Genomic DNA, 15,884 nt, shown 5'->3' on the forward strand with positions numbered 1-15,884 from the left:
CGGTCAACATAAACTGTCCGTTTTCATATCTTCTTTTACATTTCCCTCATATTAAGAGTTATTATATATATATATATATATATATATATATATATATATATATATATATATATATATATATATATATATATATATATATATATCATATTCTTATTCAATCAAAAATGCCCTTTTAATTCCCCTTTTCATATATTTTCCAACTGACTGACGAGCGGCAACAGTGGCGCTAACGCATACCTTTGGACAATGTAGTTCACAGATAAGAAATCGGTATGCTGCTCCATCGGGGCAGCATACATTTCCCGGCTTCCTTTGGGGCGGCTGTGCTCCGTTGTTTTCCTTCCCAGACGCGGCTAGTTCAAGTCGCTGTGCTCGGTGACGCTGGGAGTTGTGCTTCTGTTACTATCACTCGCTCAGCGAACAACCAGCGGATCTTGTGTAACGTATTTATGACTCTAGCATTTATATCCTCCGTTTCCGGTGATGTGTGCAGTGTTTTGCAGTTCTCACGGTTTTGTCACCGGGCTAAATGTGTTGGCTAATGTTGGGTTAGCTAGCTAACGTCCACAGTAGTTACCACTTGTTGCTAACCAGTTGAGCCCCCCCTCAGAAATGCCCAGCACAATAATGGGGACGAGGGCAGTTTGGATTGAAGTGGTCACGTAGCTTTCTGCCTCCACTGGTTGTTACGGTAACCATGGCAAAGCGCTCATGTCCGCTAACTATGAAAAACATATATTGTAAAACAAGTTGAAAGCCAACCTAGTTTGTTTGTAAACAGCGTTTTGCAGACCAAGCTAGTGCTGGTCACTAATCGTCAGATTTACGCAGTCAGCCGTTTTTTGTCGCATCCACTGTGAACCTCCCCTGTCCCAAACTATGGAGACCTCCAGTGAGTCGGATTCATACAACAGCTCACGGGTGCACAGGTCCCGGGGGCGTGAAGCCCACCGCAGACCTGGCCGGGACAGGGGCAGAGACCGTGGGAGTGGAGGTGAGGGTCGAACCGCGGACATCTCCGAGAAGATCAGCACACTGGCAAGCACTTTACAGGTACTCTGCCATCTAACTGACAGTAGCAGTGCATCAGCATGTCATACACACTATACGTTTACTTATAGCATGTATTGGTTCCTAAACGTATTTCAATATGCGTAACTAAAATCTCCTTTTCTCCGGCAGGACACCAGTAGGAATTTGACCAAAGTGGACCGGATGCTGGGCCATTACAGGGAGCATACAGATGATCAGGCTGAAGCCATGGCACTGGTCAGACACCTCTTCAATTCATTAGGATTGAATTATAACCTTCTAACACCTTAAAGTCAAGATGAAATTAAAAAAGCCTATTTTCACGTTCAAATTGTTCACCTAATTGATAATATATGGGTCATTCCGTGTCATTTCATCAAATTTCTGAAAATATTCCCACCTGACCATCTCAGAATGTCCTGAAAAAATTCAAGTACAAAGACACACTTGTTAGTAGGACAAATCCAAAATATTAGGTCTCTACTATCAACAGTATTCTTATGAAACATCATTGAATGAAGGGTAGTTTAGACGGTTTTTGGCATCATACTCTGAAAAGCCATTTTTAAACAGCAATATCTGGAAAACTATCTCCCCTGTGGCCTTCAAAATGTCTACAGTGTATATCTGTTACTAATAGCCTCCAGACATGGAATATCGGGGGTGTAGCTCAATGATAACCTATGGTAGGTACTTAAAATGTGGCTTGTTGAAATAAAGTAGTACATTTGAAGAGTGGCTGAGCTCCCATTTTTGCAGATAAAATACTTCTATCACTTCTGCCTCTATCTCTGGTGTTAGCTTAAACATTCTACAAAATATGGTTTCTCTCAGATGATTAGTTTCACAGATATTAAGGCTCAAAAATGGAAGTAAACACATCTTTGCCCAACTTCAGAGTCATATTCCAAAAAACGGACAACAAGTATCAGGTCCAAACTTACTTTTTTTGAAAGATCATAATCTTGTTAAAATCACATAAAAAAATCGGGAGGGTGTTTTGCCTCAATTTGTCCCAGTGATTTTTTAAAATCCTGATATTGGTGGGGTTTTTGTGGCCAGTTTTGGTACTGCATGTCCTAACCGCCTAAACATCACAGGAGGGCAATTCAATTGTGTTTTTTACCATTTACCAAAGACTTACATGTGACTAAATGCTACTGATAAATTTAGCCTCACAAAAGGCAGCATAAAGATTTTACATTACAGTAGAAAAGTCTCCAAAGTTTGATATTGAATAACAGTTTGTCTCTATGCTCACTATGAGACAATATGTGAGTTGTGTGTATGATCAGAAATAGTGGATAGGAAGTATCAGAGATGTTTCAGATGAAGATGTACTGGTTCAGTTCATGCACCCACATGGCCCTGCCAAGAGTTTCTACTGGCCAAGAAGAGAAGATGTGCAATGTCCCACTGCAGCATAGAATTGCAGGATTTGACGTTCCCTCTACAGAAACTGGGTGCATGTATGCCATCAAAAAAGATGAGCACAACAGAGCAGAGATGTACATTAGACCATTTGTAAAGTGACTGCCAAATTAATGAAGGTGACAAAGGAATTGGATCTAAAAGATGAAAAATGTGTGATCCCTCATAGTGAGCATAGAGACAAACTGTTATTCAATATCAAACTTTGGAGACTTTTGTACTGTAATGTAAAATCTTTATGCTCAAATTAAGATTATTATTTGATTTGGTTGTGTAATGTATATACTTAAAGTATGACAAAATGTACAGTCTTCAATATTATGCTATGTTTGTTCATGGTTTAAGACAATACAAGCTGCTTTCACCATGTTTAACTCACATCCAAGGACTTATTGCCTCTGTAACTACAAATGTGCTACATTTTAATGTTTCCGTAAGGCTAAATTTATCAGTAGCATTTAGTCACATGTAAGTCTTTGGTAAATGGTAAAAAACACAATTGAATTGCCCTGCTGTGATGTTTAGGCTGTTAGGACATGCAGTACCAAAACCGGCCACAAAACCCCCACCAATATCAGGATTTTAAAAAATCACTGCGACAAATTGAAGCAAAACACCCTCCCGATTTTTTAAATATGCTTTAACAAGAATATGATCTTTCAAAAAAAGTAAGTTTGGACCTGATACGTGTTGTCAGTTTTTTGGAATATGAATCTGAAGTTGGGCAAAGATGTGTTTACTTCCATTTTTGAGCCTTAATATCTGTGAAACTAATCATCTAAGAGAAACCATATTTTGTAGAATGTTTAAGCTAACACCAGAGATAGAGGCAGAAGTCTTTTATCTGTAAAAATGGGAGCTCAGCCACTCTTCAAATGTACTTTATTTCAACAAGCCACATTTTAAGTACCTACCATAAAAGGTTATCATTGAGCTACACCCCTGATATTTCATGTCTGGAGGCTATTAGTAACAGATATACACTGTAGAAATTTTGAAGGCCACAGGTGAGATAGTTTTCCAGATATTGCTGTTTAAAAATGGCTTTTCAGAGCAGGATGCCTAAACTACCCTTCATTCAATGATGGTTCATGAGAAAACTGTTGACAGTAGAGACCTAATATTTTGGATTTGTCCTATTAACAAGTGTGTCTTTGTACTTGAATTTTTTCAGGACATTCTGAGATGGTCAGGTGGGAGGCATTTGGTGAAATGACACGGAATGACCCATATGCTTTTAAAAAAAATTGTTTTTCAAAATCCAATACTATTTCCTCAAAATATGATGCATACTTATATCTAAAATTAATCAATTTCAACCAATAATATGACATTTATCCATCAATCAATCAATCTACAATTCATTTCAACATTAAAATTGAGTTCCTCCCAAGGTTATCTCCCCCATATATCACCATAGGAAATATAGATGCTCTAAATGCTGTTTCAGCTCAGCTCTAAAGATTCTGATGGTTTGACCTTGGTTATTCTGTTGCACATATGGCATTGTTTTGATGTCAGTTTTCAACAGTCGTTTTTTTTTTTTAATAGTTTTGGAAGTGTGAGTTGTTTGTCAGCCGTTTTATAAATCTCACATCTGCAGTGTGCACCCAAGGACAGTAACAATCTGAGTTATCTGAGTTATATCTAAAGTTATCATTTCATACTCACCTTTAACTCACCTTTATTTCTTCCCCTCTATATCTGTTCAAGGTTTTGATTATGTTTGTCATTTATGTATTTTTCTGTGTATCTGTTATTGCTGTTTTTTTTTTAACCAGTTCTGTTTTTGTTTTTTAAATTGTATTACATCATGTATCAGTTTGTTGTTTTCTGTATGATTATGCCCTACACCAGCTCAGGGAGAACCTGGAGGAGTCAATCAATCAGTTACAGACACAGAGGGTGAGCAGATCCAACGGGGTTCGGAGTGCTTCAGCGTCGGCCTCCTCCCTGCATACCAGTGACCTGGAGGCTTGTTCAGGATCAGGTATGGAGTTCACTGCAAACTGTCCTCTCAATGTAGTCTTTGTTTTGGCTAATTTGCAAAGAGATAAAACATAAAGGCATGTAACAGTTTGTGTTTGGCCCTCTGGCTCCTGCGTTAACCCTTTCTAACACATTTACACCTTTATTTTCAGACGGCCTGCGATTCAATCCTACTTCTCCACTGAAGGACTATACAGGCGCTCCAGGAAGGAGACGGAGGTCTCAGTCTGCCAGTGTTCGCTTCAAGGATGTCAGCCGGACAACAGACAATGTAAGAATGGAGATACACCAACTACCAATCAGTGCCACTTGTTACTGTCATGTAGTGTCAGAAAGACTCCACAAGTGGGCACAGTAAGGAACATTGATATGACGCTAATCTTGAAGGAGCTTGATAAGATTTTTATTGAATGGGATATTGTTCATGTTAATATTGTCTGCTCTCCACTGTCTGCAATACATTTGCATCTCCATAAATCCAATAATAGCCAACACTTTTTGCTTTGCTTATGCTTTGTATTCTGTGTCTGTGGCCGTCTCACATAGATTCACACTGTGCACCAATCCCTGAGGGATCTTCATTGTGACCAGCATAGACTGTCTGATGACCTGGATAGAGAAATCCTCAGGAGAAATAGGTATCTGAGGGGAGGGGAAAGTCTAAACATCACAACTGTCAACTGAAATGTAGCACATTGGCTAATATACAAACCAAATGTACCAGTCCTTGTTGTTTTTTATAAGACAAGGGGATTTTTAGGACGGAGTCGAACCTCCCAATGCTATTTTGTAATCTGCCATAATAATACGTGGAATAAATAATAATAATAATAATAATAATGCATTTTTTTTAGCACCTTTCAAAACATACTACAAATTCCTTCACAATAGCAAATTAAAAACCATATCCAATAAAATGAGGATGCAATAAAAGCATTCAGGGCGGTGGCTCATGTCGAGGTGTCCTTGGACAAGAAAGTGAAGTCTTAGTTGCTCCGGAAGGCGGAGCCATTCATGTGTGAATGTGTTAGTTTAAATCCTGATGGCAACGTGTATGGCAGCTGCTGTCATCAGTGTAGGAATGCATGTTAATGGGGAAATGTAGTGTAAAGCGGTTCAAATGGTCGGAAGACAAGAAAGGTGCTGTAAATGCAGGTCCATTTAACAAAGAAAGAAATAGAAAGTTTACAATAAGACATTGTTTTATTAGACAAACAAGGAAAGGAACAAAGGAAATTAGTATTTTAAAAAAGAAGAAATGTTTGGCTAAATGGTCCCCCCATATTCTGTTATTTTTCTTATTTGTCACTGCCAGATTTGAAAAGCTTTGAAAATGATAACAACTGGTAACAATGGGCATGCCCTGTAACTATGGTTATTGTCAAATATTTTAGTTTAGTTGTCTTGAAGTCAGAAATGAAAACTGAATAGAACAGGCCTTTCCCCCCTTTTTGCAGAGTAACCATATACATTTGTGTTTCAAGGCTACTTCTTTCTGACACACAATGTAACACTAAATAACCTTGGTTTCCTAAGTCTGCATGTCTTATGAAATTTATTCATTACAATCTATTCATTTACTTTTTGCTTTAACAATGGCTTAAATAGTTGGATACGGTTTTAGGAATTTAGTACATGCTAATCTAGTAATGCACACTTAGTGCAAGGAGACGTTATGCAGTCTCTTTTTTATGGTTTACCACAGACTTTCTGCATTATATTGTGAGCTCTGACTGGATATTGATCCTTATTTTTCATATCCACAGTACATAAATGTATTTGCCTGAGCTTTTAAAACAAATGCATGGTTTGGGGTCTTTGAAATCTCCTTGATGAGACAGTGATTAATGCCTATGGGAACTTAATGACACATCACTTGAAAGCCAAAAGCCTGGCAGCAGATCTTCCTTTCAACATGCATCAGAATTTGACATTTTCAGGTTATTAAAAATCTCACCTCCCTGGTGCTGCTGACCAAATTGATCCACTGTGTTTTAACATCTAAAGGTGCTTAATTATTTTTAGTGGCATCACATTATGCATTCACAATTTAATCAATGATGTCCCAGGAAAGGATTTTACAAAGTGACAGAGGGCTCTGATGTGTGAATATTTCTCTGCTTTTTTAGGTGTGATATTGACACCAGGCGAGCGATGGAGAGCCTCACGGAGCAAATGACAGCTTCCCAGAGACAGGCCTCAGTGAGTTGTAGCTCTGCTTTTCACCATCACTACTTCAAGTTTGCTTTCCAGCTCGGTGGACTTGGTTTTATAGGGATAGTTTGGATTTTCTGAAGTGGGGTTGAATGAGGTAGTTATCCATATTCTGTGTGGGGTCGATGGCGGTCTGCACACCCTCAGTTTGGTGAAACGGACAGGCTACCTGCACGGAAGCTAAGCAACGCTTCACTGGCTGTACAGCAGCGGCAACACATATTTAAGACATCTAAAAAATCCATTTAAATGTACACAATATTAAGACTATTTTCACCACATTTCCTTGCCTTAAGACAGCCCTTTGTGATGGACTGAATCATCATCAATTCACATTCTCTCTTCTTCAAGTAGGGATTGTACAATATTGGATTTTATCGTGATAAAAACGTGATAAAAACACTCACAGTGATCGGGGTGAATTTCTATTATTGGGATTATAATAATTGTCACAAGGGACTTGAAATAGCTGTCTAGCTTGCCACCATGATAGAGAAGGGAAAAATAGATTGATTCAAAAAATACAAATATCAAATTTGTTTTTATTTATCCTTTACTCATGTAGGAATACTTTACTATTTATGATCATCTAATTTAAGATTTTTAATTGACTTTCATGAAAAGGGATGTTCAGTAAATAAAGGGCGTCTTATCTGTGTATTAATTTCTAAACAAAATGTAAAGTGATTCCAGTATTTTTAAGAGTTTTAAGTATATTTGAATGATTGTTGGGATAATATCATGAATCGCATTTATTTTGGCAGGATAATCATGACATGACATTTTCATAACGTCCCATGCCTAATTCAATGCCACAAAACTCCTGTGACAAAAACAGTATTTTACTTTGCAGAACATGGGAGTTGCTGGTCTACCGCTGCCTCCCTCTGTTACTTGACTTTGGTGTTTTAAAATGTTAGCTCGGATTCACCAAAGTCATCTGGTCTTCTCAAATATAACTTCAGTGAAGTCTAACTTTTGCAATTATTAATGTTATCACTATAATTTCCAGGCACGATATGCTGTTCCAACATGTTTTTTTTATAATTCCGCGTCCACGGACGTGTCAAGATAAAGGTAATAGCTGTCTCTTACAGGTGGGTGTGATGCTTCCTGATTAGACAGGAAATACTTAAATTGTGAATGTCTTCTCGTCAGTTTTAAAAGAGTTTTTTTTGTCACCCACATTTTAATTTCCTGTTGTCTCATTTATCATATCCTCCTGCCATCAGTACATCGGTGATGTTTGCTTGACCTCAGACGTCCTCTGTCTCTCCTGTCTGCCTGTCTGTCTGCCTGTCTCCCTGTCTGCAGGTGTCGTCTCGCGTGGAGCGGCGTCTGCAGGAGCTGGAGAGAGAGATGCAAACTGAACAATGTAGTGTGGAGAGAGAGAGAAGGCCTGATCTGTGGGTGGCCATGTCTGACGAGCTGCAGGAGGTGACACTGCACCTCACCACTCATCCGCTGTCATCCCTCCGTCCAACACCTCCCCCGCTGACACACTCATGTTCTCTCACACTCAAAGGGAACGCTGAAAAATCATCTAGAGACAACACGAAGGCACAGAATTCAATGAAGAGATGTGGACAAGAAACATACATTTACTTGATTTGAACTTTATTCAGAGACACACAATTCATATCAAAAGGCTAATTTTCATTTAGTTATGTTAATGTTATAATAAAGGAACAAGTTACACAAAAGCAAAAGAAACGGCGTGAAAGTACAATGATGAAGGTACAGCATCAATGAAAGGAGATCTAGTAAATACCCTTAGCTTTTACAGCAGACCAAACTAAACACATTCATCCAAAAACATAATTAAGCAGCCAATAATTAATCAAGTCTGACATGCAGACTTCAAATACAGTAGGACACCAAATGACACAACAGGAAAAACATACATCAGATATTACGTTGGCACTGTGTTTTTGTTAAATCCCTCAAATGGGTGTCTTCCAGTCATGTGATGCTTGGGAAGAAAGGGCTGATTGGCTTAATGAGCCTTCCCTTGCTGGGCTGATGCAGTCGCCTCTATCGACAGCTCCAGTGTACTGTAGCTTCAGTGTATATTGTATCTCACAAGGCTTGAGGGTGGATTTACATGGACAGCCAGTAAATAAATAATAAATAAATAATTTGACTAATACCATCAGCTATTCAATGAAATCTATATTTCTTTCAGGAGAAATGTGTCTACTGCAGAAAAGATTTGGCAATTCAGCAGGATGTTCTACCCACGTATGACCGGCTTTGCCAATAACTGCTTGTTGGTTATTCCTGAATAGTAATGCAGACCACCAACATCAACACAATTTATGAATACTCAGTTTAAACAAAACCATAAACTGTTTTGGTAGCTTACTCCGGTACAAATATGTTAAAATGCAAACTTGTTAAAACAAGTGATTATTCTTCACCTTTCCAGAGCTGTCAGCCAAAAACTGTAATAGCTGTGATTAGTGATTAGACACTGGTATTATTTTCACTGTGTGAGTCTGTGTGACACATTATGACAGAGTGTCGTTCTGGAGACACCGTTTCAGGTGGGCAGGTGAGATTACAATGTAAGTTGAGTTTAAAGCTGATGGTGCTCCAAACAAGGAGGGCATGAGGGCTGTTTTGCTACACAGACGTCAAGAGTTCATATATTTTGAGCAAACAGTAGAGCGAAAACAAAATCTTGTATTATTTAGCATTATCCCAAAAGGCAACAGGTCACAAAAGGCTCTATAACTGACAAGCATCTCCTGCTATGAAAGTGAAATGACTTTAATAGATAGAATAATGAGAAAGTAAAAGTTGTGCATCGGGGGGAGTGCTGGGCGACACATCTGGGTGATGTCATTGATTGTGTGTTAGCATGTTGGATGTGTTTCTCTCCCATGCAACGGGGGAGCAATGTGTTGCCACACTGTCCTCGTCTTATACACAACTCTCTCGTTGCTGTTGGCCAGCTGGCCATAGTCTGGCAGACTCGCACACCAACAGCTCGCTGTGTGAACAGCGTACAGCTAACAGTTTCCAGGAGGAACTCGGGGCTTGTGACTTTTGGTTCTGCATTATGCTCAACCATCTGTATACTATGTATTCTGTGTGCGGCTACGTGCACCGTACGGTGACCCACCTATCAAATACCTGAATGTTACAGAGACTGTAAAAACCCTTGATGGGTCAGTGTGTGTTATTGAAGGGTTTTCTCTCTAATGCACTGTAGTCCTCCCTTGTTTGTGAAAGCAGCGTTCCCACGGTGTCACCTCGCTTTACAGGACTGTAAACCACACCTAGGCAATTACTTCCATGCGGTGCAGATGGTTGCTAAGCAAGCAATTGCTACTTTCCCGCGTTTCATGCAAATCGTGTTGGGTTTTATTCCTGCATTTGACTTAAAGCTGTAATAGCTGAGAGAGCTCTGTGTACTTTAGTGATGGAGACTCCAAGCTGGATGCAAGTCAATAGATGCCCACAGCCACCGTATAGAATGTTAGTTCATTTTTTAAATAACCAATCAATACATTTTTTGCTCCCTGGTTTTGAGAACAGTGTTTTGTTGAAGTTGATCAGTGTCTCAGCATCATTCCTTGTTGAGGCTCTCATGCCTGCAGTTTATTAGCGCACCACAAAGGGGCACTGTGTAGCTGTATCAGACTGGTAGCCTTTGTGAGCTAGACTTTCCAACACACTTTGTAAGTAGCTACTAATTCATTTGCATCCCTTTCTCCCATAGTGTCCTAATGGGACACCAGCAGGGCCCAGGCGATGGCAAATAATGCATTCGTCCAAAAATTAAGGGTAAATAAACAAGCATGAGGACTTGAAGAGAAAACAAAGTATTTTACTACTAAAGAGCAGGAGAGGAGGGAGAGCAGAGGGCACATTAATTCCCCACCGATGAGCCTGCTGTGATGTGAATCAAACAGATGATGAGTCACTTGGGTAGATGTTATTGCTAGCAGCCGGTAATTCATCAGCACAGCCCGCTTGGAGTGAGTGGGATTGAGTGGGATCTAAGCTCTTGTACAAATCAACCATGATGCCAGTATCTTGTTCAAAGAAGATGAGATGGGGGATGCTATGATGCAATAGCAGTTCTTGTGTTGCATTCTTTCACTCCACTTATATGTGTGCTCTTATAATGATACACGCTGTGGCCTGTATATTGTGTTAAAGACTCCAGGGAGATGCCAAGTCCAAACCCAGGAAAGAGAGGAGGCTGTTACAGCCGGACTACTGAAAACAGGCCGGGAGAAGTCCAAGGTGAATATTTATTGTCTCTGAGGAATGTTTTGTATTAAAAAAGTAAATCCCTTGGTAGAAGATTATGAATTGAGCGCTGTGAAACATTGCCTTATAAAAGTTACTGCCTTTTTGCTGCATCATTTCACTGTAGTACTAGTTAGCATTCATATTTTAACTCAGGCAGCTCATATATTAAAACCTTTTATCTGAACATTTAATAGAGCCCCTTCCTATTGCTTTCATAAATGAATAGATTGTAGATTCTGCATACCTAATAATATACTGTAGGTGATGCTCATTGTTATGTATTGTCCTGACATCGTTATTGTTACGCTCTCTTCAGATGGAGCAGGAGCTGGAGAGAGCTAGAAGACAACTCGAACAATCTGAGGATAGCAGGGAGTCCCTTGTTCAACAGGTGTGTTTGTGTTTTTGTGTGCTGTACCTGATTGTACATGCAGATGTGCAGTAAACCTCGGGAGACAAAACAATAAGCCATTGAGTACTTCCATGCCGTTTTTTTTTTCCCAAAGTCAGTTTCTCTGTGTCTGCTTCCACGCCCCCAGGTGGAGGACATGCGCAGTGAGCTGCTGAGGACAAGAAGGGAGAAGACTGAGCTTCAGAGGGCCCGGCTGGAGACGTCTCAGCCCATTGCTCAGCCACATGGCAACCACACTGATGGGGGGAACGGTAGAGGTGGACAGCAAGGGGCAGGTACTGAATTTAAGTCTGTCGATGGGCATTTAATGTGTGTGAGCAGGCCCAATGTTAACATATAGGCAGTATATGTGAGTGTATTAATCAGGAGGATTATACAATGGTAAACACGTCTGAACACTCAGTGGAAACAACAGTCATTAACAGTTAATATAGGTCAGCGACATGCAGCCTACCTGGACTGCAGCCGAGGAAACAGAACGCAGCTGTTTTCTGTGGCGTGATTTCAGAGCGATACAAGTAAGAAGTAGCTGACATCATGTCTAAGGGGAGACAATTCGAAGCAGCTTAGAAAAGTGTGAAAGCTTGAAAGAGACATCCTTATAAAATAAATTCAAAATATTTCTTTTTGGTGGCTAATTTACAGTTAAATCTGAATTTGACATGGGTAAGATAGTGAAATACTTCATGATGACATCCCCAGTAGTATTAAGTATCAGTATCCTTGTTATTTATGGAGAATCCGGCTTCACTCACATATCTTATCACTTCATTGGATTCTGTTCATGTCTACCAACTCTCTGTCTGCCCCGAGTGACCAAGGTTATTAATATGTGAGCCATCCATGTGAGTCTCCAATATAGTAGGTAAATAGGTAAAAAAAATAATTCTAATAAATAATGAATAAATAAAATAATTTTAATAAGTGCTCAATTCATCTCAATGAAAAATGTTGCCTAGGTTTTTTGTGACAGTGTATTTTTTGTGCTCTCTATTCTATATGGCAAGTTATTTGTCACTGTGTATATATATATATATATGTGTGTCCTTTCTCCACGTGTAGAAGAAAATTAGAAACATTTCTAACAACACTTTGATCGTGTGCGTGTGTGCGTGTGTGCGTGCGTGTGTGTGTGTGTGTGTGTGTGTGTGTGTGTGCGTGTGTGTGCGTGTGTGTGTGTGCGTGTGTGTGTGTGCGCTCAGATCGTTTGAATCTGGAGAAGGAAGTGGTGGAGCTGCGAGCTCGGCTGCACACGGCCTCGGTCCTCAGTGACGTTGAAGAACTGAAAAGGACTCTGGACAGCAAGGAGAAGGAGAGAGTCCAACTCAGCTTACAGGTGGAGGTGTGTATTGGAGAAACTGAGTGACCGTGGGTAATCTATACAAAACAACAATAGCTTCTAACACCAGTGATTCAGAGAAGGCATTGCATGTCCTGTCTTCATCATCTACATGACTGTATTTGCGATAGTCCCTTAAGAATAGAACAAAGAATGAATTAAAATCATCAGATGAAGTGACATTTGGAATAGGACATCAGAAGTCAACCAGCAGTCGTTCTCCTACTCAAACTGGTGGAGTGTGTCACTTCCATCACTGTAACAAGAGAGAGAACATCTAGAATTCCCCTGCTGAGCAGGGAGAGTGGAGACTGCTGGGTACCAATGACATGTTAGTACAAATGGCTGTCCCTTAAATCATTGGCACCTTCCTGTAATCTCTGATATTTCTTTCACTGAACCTGTGTTTAAACTCCCATGCTCCCCCTGTTGCAGAGTAGGTGTTAAAAGATGAAGTGGGTGTTTGCATGTATCACCTGGGGCGTCTCTTATCGTTTTTATGTCTAGATCAAAATAGACGTTGGAAATGTTTCATTTAAATGGTAAATTAGCAAAAATGAAGCATAATGAGGGGAATAGGGTGGAAGATGCAATTTCTCAGTCAATCTCCACTCGAATAGGCCTATGACTGATCAGTCCATGACTAATTACTGGATAATTAACTGGAAGTCTTATTCAGCACCTAAACGGCAGCAGGCTAACTTTACTCACCCTTACTTAATACTTAATACAGTCAAACTCAAACTTCAAAGTGATTGTGATTTTCTTGTGGGAAATGAAATGAATCCTGTGCAACACTCCTTTCAGACCAGCCGTGCAGATAATCCGATTGTTGGCAGCATGACAGACTCAACCTTCTTTGACCTTTCTGTCTTTGCTTTTTGTCCCCACATTTGCACTCCATTTACTGTTCATCTTGTCTTTTTTAAATCTCTCATGCCTATTTTCTTTTTTGCTCCCTTCTTTAAACATTAACAGTATTTTTCTACTTTTCTCCTGCCTTCCCCGTCGTTCCTCCCATTTGCAGTAGTAGTCACAAACAGTAATCACACATGTGCGCCCTTGATCTTTCTCTTTTCTATTTACCAGGAATTGTCATCAGACCTGGCACGGCGGGAGCAACAGCAGCTACGAATGTTGGAACAGCTGAAGGAGATGCAGGTATTTGTATGCTGGTATGCAAAGGTGATTTAAATGAGAGATGTTTGGTTGGAGTTGATTTGAACTGGAAGCGTGCTGTGTGTAGTGCCTCATTCTGGCCCACAGCTCCACATGATGACAATGTGGAGATGCTTTAATCGCTGCAGTAACGAGATTCTCCAGAATTGGGCCTGTTAGACATTTTAGGACCCACCACTTGCTTCAGATGATGAAGAATTAATATACACTTTATGTATGAATTCACTGATGCTTTCAGAGCCGAGGGCAGGCAGAGAGGAGAGAGACAGAGGCATTACTCGAGGAGAGAACAAGGAGCAGAGATGAATTGAAGTCCCGGGCTCAAGAGGCTGTGCGTCAGTGGAGGGCAAAGTGCAGGAGACTGCAGAAGGAGCTGCAGGAGGCCAGCGCCCAGGCTCTCTTCCATACCGACAAGGCCTCCCAGGTCAGTTGAGGCACATGCATTCGTGACACCACTTTTGACACCACAGCCTACAGTAGCAGCTGTGGCTAAGGAACTGCTGATCCTCATGATGTTGCCTGTGTTTCCACATTGAAGCAGGTTCATCTTTACAAATCATTGTGTGTAGTGGACTGATCTGCCATGTTTCAGATACGACTACACTGCTCCAAACACACTTAAATCACACATCAGATATTGAGGAATGAATCACGTTGAAATTCTTTACTGATGTACTCTGTATAATTTGTATGATCTTCTGAATAGGGCTGCATGACATGGACAAAATATCACCATAATTTCACATGGAAGCATTCTTTAAAAAACAGCCTAATAGTACCAAATGGTCATAGTCAATGCAGTTACTTAAAGCTGTATTCTACGATTTGAAAGGTTTGAAAAAAGAATCCCCCCCCACACACACACACACCCCTCCCCTCTGTGCTCCTCCGAGCTCTATCGTTCTCCCCTCGCTGCCTCCCATCTCCCTCTTGTTTTACAAAAATAGTTCAGCGAAATGTGTTTCTGAAAACATTTTAGGCTTGAAATAAGCTATGCAGTTGCTGAATCTGTCTTTATTTTAGATCGACAGCAGTCAGTTTAAAAGATTATCGAGAGTTTGCGGGCGGCGGTGCCGTCTCTGGAAACTCGCCGCTCTGCGCCGGCTTCTTACATAGACAATGAATGGGAACATTCCCTCCGCTATGAACTCAGGCAGGACGCCGTTTAGTTTCCCGGTGTGTCCGGGACTTCCACAACATGTACAAAGCAGTAATTATTATTACTATTACGGCCATGAATGATGAAACATTATCGGTGTAAATGCAGCGGGTGCCGGTTGGATTTCTCTGTCACCCCGACCTGCAGTACGTCCCCGATCCCAAACTGCTCGGCTATCACTCGCCAGAACCCCCCCCCCCTCCTCCCCTCCCCGCTGACGCCGCAGCCTCAGCCAAAATCACGCCATGCCTGAACTGCTCAGGGCAACAAGCGTCTTGTCCGCTCGTAGTTTCAAACGCGGAAGTGAGTCGGGACGAGACGTGAGCAGGAGAGTGAGCGAGGATTGGATGGGAACATTTAGCCAATAGTAGTAGACGAGAGCTTTAACAAAATAGTTTATTGATAACGAATTAAGTGAGTGTACTGTATTCTTCTGAAAGATGAAAAATAAACAGACCACAGAATTAGTTATTTAGCACATTTATTCTATAAAAAATTAGTCCTGTGTAATATTTTATGCTGAATACAAAAATGTAATGACATTTTTTTTACATTTTTCAATAGACTACATGCTGGCAGGGGAGGGAGTGTCTTAAACGTATTACAACATAAATCATAATTAAATCAGATTAAACGCATTTATATCGATTATTGGTGAAGCCAAAACGATTCATTCCATTTATTTATTTTAGCAGATCGATTTAGTAGAATATAGACTGGCGTCCTGTCCAGGGTGTACCCTGCCTTCGCCCAATGACAGCTGGGATCGGCTCCAGCCCCCCCGCGACCCTGAATACAGGATAAGCGGTAGAAAATGGATGGATGGATGGATTTAGTAGAATCTAGGACTGCACGGTGGTGTA

At 40.5% G+C, this 15,884-nt stretch overlaps 1 protein-coding gene across 1 annotated transcript in view; it reads left to right on the plus strand.

Moving 5' to 3' along the window:
* Positions 1-351: 351 nt before the first annotated feature.
* The window catches only part of cep128 (centrosomal protein 128), a 50,589-nt gene continuing 35,056 nt past the window's right edge, over positions 352-15,884 (plus strand). The window contains exons 1-13 of the mRNA XM_084031055.1: positions 352-1,053; positions 1,183-1,269; positions 4,321-4,453; positions 4,605-4,723; positions 4,999-5,090; positions 6,582-6,654; positions 7,981-8,103; positions 10,837-10,923; positions 11,249-11,323; positions 11,472-11,619; positions 12,547-12,686; positions 13,773-13,844; positions 14,101-14,286. Of these exons, the coding sequence (XP_083887181.1) occupies positions 880-1,053; positions 1,183-1,269; positions 4,321-4,453; positions 4,605-4,723; positions 4,999-5,090; positions 6,582-6,654; positions 7,981-8,103; positions 10,837-10,923; positions 11,249-11,323; positions 11,472-11,619; positions 12,547-12,686; positions 13,773-13,844; positions 14,101-14,286 (1,509 nt within the window). The 5' untranslated portion in view covers positions 352-879. The remainder of the gene's footprint in view (positions 1,054-1,182; positions 1,270-4,320; positions 4,454-4,604; positions 4,724-4,998; positions 5,091-6,581; positions 6,655-7,980; positions 8,104-10,836; positions 10,924-11,248; positions 11,324-11,471; positions 11,620-12,546; positions 12,687-13,772; positions 13,845-14,100; positions 14,287-15,884) is intronic.

Source organism: Eutrigla gurnardus, assembly GCF_963514095.1.
Source record: "Eutrigla gurnardus genome assembly, chromosome: 16".
NCBI classification, from domain to species: Eukaryota; Metazoa; Chordata; class Actinopteri; order Perciformes; family Triglidae; genus Eutrigla; species Eutrigla gurnardus.